Source organism: Suncus etruscus, chromosome 14 (assembly GCF_024139225.1).
Source record: "Suncus etruscus isolate mSunEtr1 chromosome 14, mSunEtr1.pri.cur, whole genome shotgun sequence".
NCBI lineage: Eukaryota > Metazoa > Chordata > Mammalia > Eulipotyphla > Soricidae > Suncus > Suncus etruscus.
This window is the reverse complement of record NC_064861.1, coordinates 94,830,537-94,837,429: the sequence shown is the minus strand read 5'-3', so window position 1 is coordinate 94,837,429 and position 6,893 is coordinate 94,830,537. Positions and strand designations below refer to the sequence as shown.

Sequence of the window (6,893 nt, the reverse complement as noted above, 5' to 3'; positions counted from 1 at the left end):
GCTGTCTTCTGTCTTAGCCCAGCTTTTTCACCTAAAAGCTGCCTACGTGCAGTTTTGCGGTAAGCCCTTGAGCTAACAGGAAAAGTATTTGCAGCTGCAGGATATAATTCACTCTGTAGCCCAAGGAGAGAGCAAACAACCCGGTACCATTCCCAGATATAAGTTACTCCTTTAACTACATTCCTGAGTTAATAGCTAAATGCAACAAAGCTTGCCCCACCATAAAAACTGCTGAGAGTTCCAGAAAGTGGGCTACAAGCCCTACTTTAGGGTCATAGGGTAATTCCTTGAAAGGTACTGACTTAGGAGTAATTGTAAAATTGTCACTGCTTCTCCCTCCCTTCTGGAAGATGATTTACTGCCTTTGTCTCATGGCTTTCACGCCAAAATGTATGATTGACATCACTTTTTACCTGCCCCCTTCTCCTTCTCTATATAAGAGATGCTGGACCCTAATAAAGTTGCCTTAGACCGGTCTAATCGCCTAAGGTCATTATTATTAACCTCTCAGATTTTTTACAGGTGTGGTTGTCCTCTAGCCCTGCTAAATAAAGGTGCGGTCGTCCGAGAGCCTCTCAGCTGATTCCCGCTGGCCGGGCCCCTCCAAGGGGCTTGCAGGACCCCGCATATACCTAACCTAAATTCTATATGTTTATATGTGGACAGGAGCACACAGAGTTAGGAATCCTCCTTAAGAGACAAACCTAATCCATTTGAATGTTACCTTCATACTTGATGTTAGCTGGGGGTCTAAGTTCGCTTTTTTGCAAGTGGCTAGCCAGTTGTGCCAACACAACTTGTTGAAGAGGCTTTCTTTGTTCCATTTAGGACTTCTTACTCCTTTATAAAAAGATGAGATGATTGTATGTCTGTAGAGCATTCTCTGAGTACTCAAGTCTATTTCACTGATCTGAGTGTCTGTCTTTATTCTAATACCAAGCTGTTTTGATAACTAAATTGCTTTGTAATACAGTTTAAAATTGGGGAATGTAATGCCTCCCATATTCTTTTTCCCAATAATTACTTTGGCTATTCAAGGGTGTTTATTGTTCCAAATAAATTTCAAAAGTGCCTGCTCCACTTCTTTGAAGAATGTCATGGGTATATTTAGAGGGATCACATTAAATCTGTAAAATACTTTGGGGAGTATTGCCATTTTTATGATGTTAATCCTGCCAATCCATGAGCAGGGTATGTGTTTCCATTTCTGTGTGTCCTCTCTTATTTCTTGGAGCAGAGTTTCATAGTTTTCTTTGTATAGGTACTTTCACATTGTGTGGCACTAACGTGAATGGGGTTAACATCATGTACGAAGGTTAAAATCCAAATGGATTAAAGACCTTGATATCAGACCTGAAACCATCAGGTGTATAGAACAACATGTAGGTATAACAGTACATGACATTGAGACGAAAGGCATCTTCAAGGAGGAAACTGCACTCTCCAAGCAAGTGAAAGCAGAGATTAACAGATGGTAATATATTAATCTGAGAAACTTTCTGCACCTCGAAGGAAATTGTGCCCAGGATACAAGAGCCACTCACTGATTGGGAGAAACTATTCACCCAATATCCATCAGATAAGGGGCTAATCTACAAAATATACAGGCACTGACAGAACTCTACAAGAAAATAAAAACATCTAATCCCATCAAAAAATGGGGAGAAGAAATGGACAGACTTTGATAAAGAAGAAATACAAATGGCCAAAAGGCACATGAAAAAATGCTCCACATCACTAATCATCAGGGAGATGCAAATCAAAACAACTATTAGGTACCACCTCACACCACAGAGACTGGCACACATCGCAAAGAATGAGAACAAGCAGTGTTGGCAGGGATGTGGTGAGAAAGGAACTTTTATCCACTGCTGCTGGGAATGCTGACTAGTTCAACCTTTCTGGAGAGCGATATGGAGATTCTTCCAAAAACTGGAAATTGAGCTCCCATATGATCCACCTATACCACTCCTAGGAGTATATTCTAGTATATCCTAGGAATACAAAAATACAATACAAAAACTCCTTCCTTATTGCAACACTATTTACCATAGCAAGACTCTGGAAACAACCAAGATGCCCTTCAACAGATGAATGTTGAAAGAAACTGTGGTACATATACAAATGGAATATTATGCAGCCGTCAGGAGAGATGAAGTCATGAAATTTTCCTATACATGGATTTACATGAAATTTATTATGCTGTGTAAAATAAGTCAGAGAGAAAGAGAAAGACTGAGAATGGTCTGACCCATTTATGTGTTTTAAGAAAAATAAAAGACAGTTCTCAATAATTTTCAGAGACAAAAGAGAGGAGGGCTGGACATTACAGCCGACCTCATAAATCTCACCCCAAAGAGTGATGAGTTTAGTTAGAGAAATAACCATATAGCGAACTATCCTAACAATGAGAATATATGAGGGTAGTGGAAAGCCTATCTAGAGTACAGGTAGGGGCGGGGAGCGGAGGAGGGATATTTGGGTCATTGGTGATGGGAATGTTGCACTGGTGATGGGGGGGTGTCATCTTATATGACTGAAACCCAACCACAACTATGTTTGTAACCAAGGTATTTAAATAAAAAATATTACAAAAAAGAGACAAAACTAAACCACAAACATCCCATACCTATACCTTATATAACCCCTCCCTATTCCCTCTCCCCCCTTCTGAAATCCAACTATCCTTTCATCCCTCAATCCCATCCCCAATATCCCCACCATATTATAGTTCTTCACCCTCAATTCTTAATCCATTAGACATCAAGATTGACCTCCTATACCAACGAATCAGTACCCAGCACCCAAGTGAAGAGACACCCACTCAAACTCACACCTCGTTCCTGGCAAGAAAATACAACCAACACCCCAACTGACTCATGCCATGTGGCCCTCCTAATCATTTCTCCCTAATGTGGACTGTGGCTTGATACCAGACATAGCTCCAAAAGGACCCCCACTGCAAGAACTCTACTCAAGAACTCCCTGCCTGGAGCCCACACCCCACAAGGAAATCTCAAAAGACAATGGGGAAACCTATACTTTCATCATAAGTATAGAATTATAAAACACTACCTCTTATCCTGTTTTTCCCCAAATGTAATCTTCTGTATCACTTTCTCCCTTTTTCTTTTTTTCTTGTTTGTTTATTTGCTTGTTTGTTTATTTGTTTTCTTTTAGCTTTTGTTTATTAATTTGATTTGTTTTTGCTTCTTTTGGGTCACACCTGGCAGCACTCGGAAGGTGCTCCTGGCTCTATGCTCTGAGGACGCCCCTGGTGGGCACGGGGGACCATGTGTGATGCCGGGATTTGAGAAACCGTCCTTCTGCAGAAAGGACAGATGCATTGCCTCCATGCTATCTCTCCTGGCTCCTCTTTATTCCTTTAATTATGTCTTTTATTTAATCTTTTTTAAAAAAGAATATTTTTTCTTTAGATATGTGTGAGCATATATATTTTTAGTTTTTGCCGTATGTCTATTTTCTTCTCTCTCCACCCCCAATTCCACAAGCAATATAATGTAGCACCACTTCTTCCTGCAAAGGCATATTAAAAAAGTGGAAAATTTACATGTAAAAACAAGCTCTTATCTACTGGGTATAAGAACTCATACTTCTTTACAACACAGGGGCATCTCCAACCCTGGACGTATGTCATGTGGAACCAACTTAGATCTCAGGGAATTAGGCACCGACCATCCAGCCTTGACTCTTGGGTCCCAGGCATAGAAACAACAGAGTTCTCCACAACAGCTCCAGGAACTAAATCCCCTCCATGCCATCCATAATGCTGCTCTGACACCAACATGTGCCAGTTCTAAATTGATAACCTGACAATGAGGAAATGGGAACAACTTGATCTAAGAGCAAATTGTCCTTCCACACCAGCTAACGATAAGACAAAATCAGAAGATATGTCACCCTTTGATCTGTGCAAAAGCCAAGATCACTATCTACAGATGACTGGTTGTCACAACCAGGACTGGACAGTATGCATCCCAGGAACAACAACAACAACAACAACAACAAATGTCTAGCCTAGCTTTTGGTCTATGATCTCTTCAACAATTCCAGGATCTGATCTCCAATTCCAGAGTTCTGACTGAGACAATCGCAACTGAACGGGTCTTCCGGAAACATATTGAAAGACTATCCCAGGCTCCATCGTAAGAATAGCATAATGACCAAGACCATCAACTACAGAAAATGGATTAAAACAACACTGAAGAAGCAGAACTACTAGGACCACAAAGAAAGATTTCATCATAAGCTCCATTCTTTGAGCTGTACAGACACCAAGATCTCTAGATACAGAGGTCTGATATTACCATCCATGATGAAGCAGAAGTCTTCCATACGCCACAAAATCACCGAGGGGAGAGTAAATGATCATGCAAGGAGTCTATAGTTAATCCCATGACAGTATACTTCAGGGGTGGAGAAACCCTGTATCTCCTAGGTCAAGGGAATTCCCTCTATAATATCCCCAATAGTTACTGTGCCTATGCAGGGGGGGAAAAGCACAAAATAATAATTTTATCCACATTTATTTATCGATTGATTTTTTTGACTTCTTTATTTTGTTGTAGATATTGAAGTTGATGTCTCCAATTTTATTTTATCTTTATCTTTCTTCTTGCACTCTGGCATGGTTTGATTTCAGAACCGAGACTATTGTGTGGTGCTTGTCTTTATGCTGTAGTGCTCACTGGATATTTAATATGATATTTCTTTCTGTATTGTTGTGTTTCAATTACCTTTTTCATGTCCTCTCAAACTGAGGTTGAAAGCCTCTAGAAGGACTCTGCTCATTTTTAGTTTATTTGTTTTTTTCTATTTGATTTTTTACCCCATTCTATTGCTTTTCTTTTCTTCAAATAAAACCACATAACTCGAATTATCTAACTTTGCCTCTCAAATAGGGTGGGGGGAAACAAGAGAGGGTACCAGGACTAAACAAATATATGATCACTAATAGTAAGCTAGACAAAGAGGGGACCACCTACTCTAGCAGCCCGGGGGATGATGATGGGGGATATGGGTTGCAGGAAGGGAATGGGGATCGGGGGAAGACAAATTTGGTGATGGGTATTCCCCTAATTCAATGTTAATATATACCTAAAATACTACTGTGAATGATATGTAAGCAACTATGATCAAAATAAAAATTAAAAAACTGTTTAGTGTTACAAAATATACACTTTTGTTGTGGGTTTGATCAAAGAATTTCCTAGTCACCATCAAAGTAAAGATAGTTTTGAAACAGTTCGGTCTGGTCGTATTATCAGAAAGGGGCTCACAGTAGGAAAGCACAGAGAAATGAAATCTGCAATATTACACAACACTTGATTTTGATTTTTACTTAGAGCCAAGCACATACTCAAGAGAGAGGAGGGTGTGTAAAAACACACAAAGGCACTCACCAGAACAAGGATTCTTTGGGTGACTCTAGTCTCCGCTGAGGATCTGGAGGATACATGATTGCTGTGAATGTGTTGGACACTTTGCTTGTGTCTGTGCAGGAAGAGAATCATAGAGCCGCTGGCCCAGACTATGAGCACTGAAGAAGGGAATGCAATCAATGCAGTACAGACTGGAACAAAAATATTCTCATTGTAGTCCATATAACAGTTTCTGCTTTCTATTTTATATGTGATTTTTTCCATGCTCCATTTGGTAGACATATACAATATATGCAGAGAAAAAAACAGATAAATAACCATGTAGAAGATCCAATAGAGAGAAATTGAAATGTTGACATAATGAGGAGCTTTGACTTTCAGAACTCTGCAGCAAGAGTCTATGGGGCTGATTGTAATGGCCTGGAAGACAAACAAGAGGCAAGTGGTACCAATGGACACACCCCTTCCCAAACTCTGAAGATATAAAATAAAGTGGCATCCTAAATCACTGAAGACATGTTTCAGCCCAAAAGCTGCCATAGTCTGGGGGATTCCTTTGGAAACAATGACCAAAGAATTGGACAGAGTCAGGTGCATGAAGATCAAGTCTATGGGTCTCACTTGGACCTCAGTGCAGTTAAGCAGGTAATGACAGAGAAGAGGGAGATTTCCCAATGCTCCCAGGAAAGTCTCTGCTAAGATGATCCTTCCGGCTGTCACATACCTGATGGATATTACTTCAGTCTGAATACTGTCATCTGAGAGAGGGTAGCAATCATTCCTTCCTGTAAGAAGGCTCATTGCAGACATTTGTCCCCAAGATAAAGTTTTTTTTTGTGGTCTTGATGGATTTGCCTAAAAGCAAATCATGACAATTTTATGAGAATCCATTTGCATTATATGCCCACTTTCAGAGCTTCATGTAAATATTACTTTAGAGTGATCAGGAATGTAGAGCTTATCATGGATCAAATCAAGTCCACAATGTACAAGCCAAGAGACATAATCAGTGATTTATTTCTACTCCTGCATACTAACAAAGAAAGAAAGAGAGAGAAACTTGATAACTCGTATTAGGAATGAAAAAGGAGAGATCACTACTGATATGGTAGAGATTCAAAGGGTAATCAGAAACTACTTTGAGAAACTCTATGCCACTAAAAATGAAAACCTGGAAGAAATGGATAAATTTTTGGAATCTTATAATCTTCCACGATTGAATGAAGAGGATGTAGCATATCTAAACACACCCATTACTATTGAGGAAATTAAGAAAGTAATCAAATGTCTGCCCAAAAGCAAAAGCCCAGGCCCAGATGGATTTACTAATGAATTCTTTCAAACCTTTCAAGAGGAACTACTACCAATCCTGGCAAGACTCTTTCATGAAATTGAAAAAACAGGAAAACTTCCAAATAGCTTTTATGAAGCCAACATTACCTTGATACCTAAACCAGACAGAGATGCTACGAAAAAAGAAAATTACAGACC

The 6,893-nt window shown here is 39.6% G+C and overlaps 1 protein-coding gene across 1 annotated transcript; it reads right to left on the bottom strand.

Moving 5' to 3' along the window:
* Window positions 1-5,240: 5,240 nt before the first annotated feature.
* Window positions 5,241-6,203, bottom strand: LOC126028668 (vomeronasal type-1 receptor 4-like). The gene has a single exon (XM_049787605.1). The coding sequence runs from the start codon at window positions 6,201-6,203 to the stop codon at window positions 5,241-5,243; it is 963 nt and encodes a 320-aa protein (XP_049643562.1).
* Window positions 6,204-6,893: the final 690 nt, after the last annotated feature.

Coding starts and splice junctions, on each gene's coding strand:
- LOC126028668 (XM_049787605.1), bottom strand. CDS start 6,203: ATGAGCCTTCTTACAGGAAGGAATGATTGCTACCCTCTCTCAGATGAC.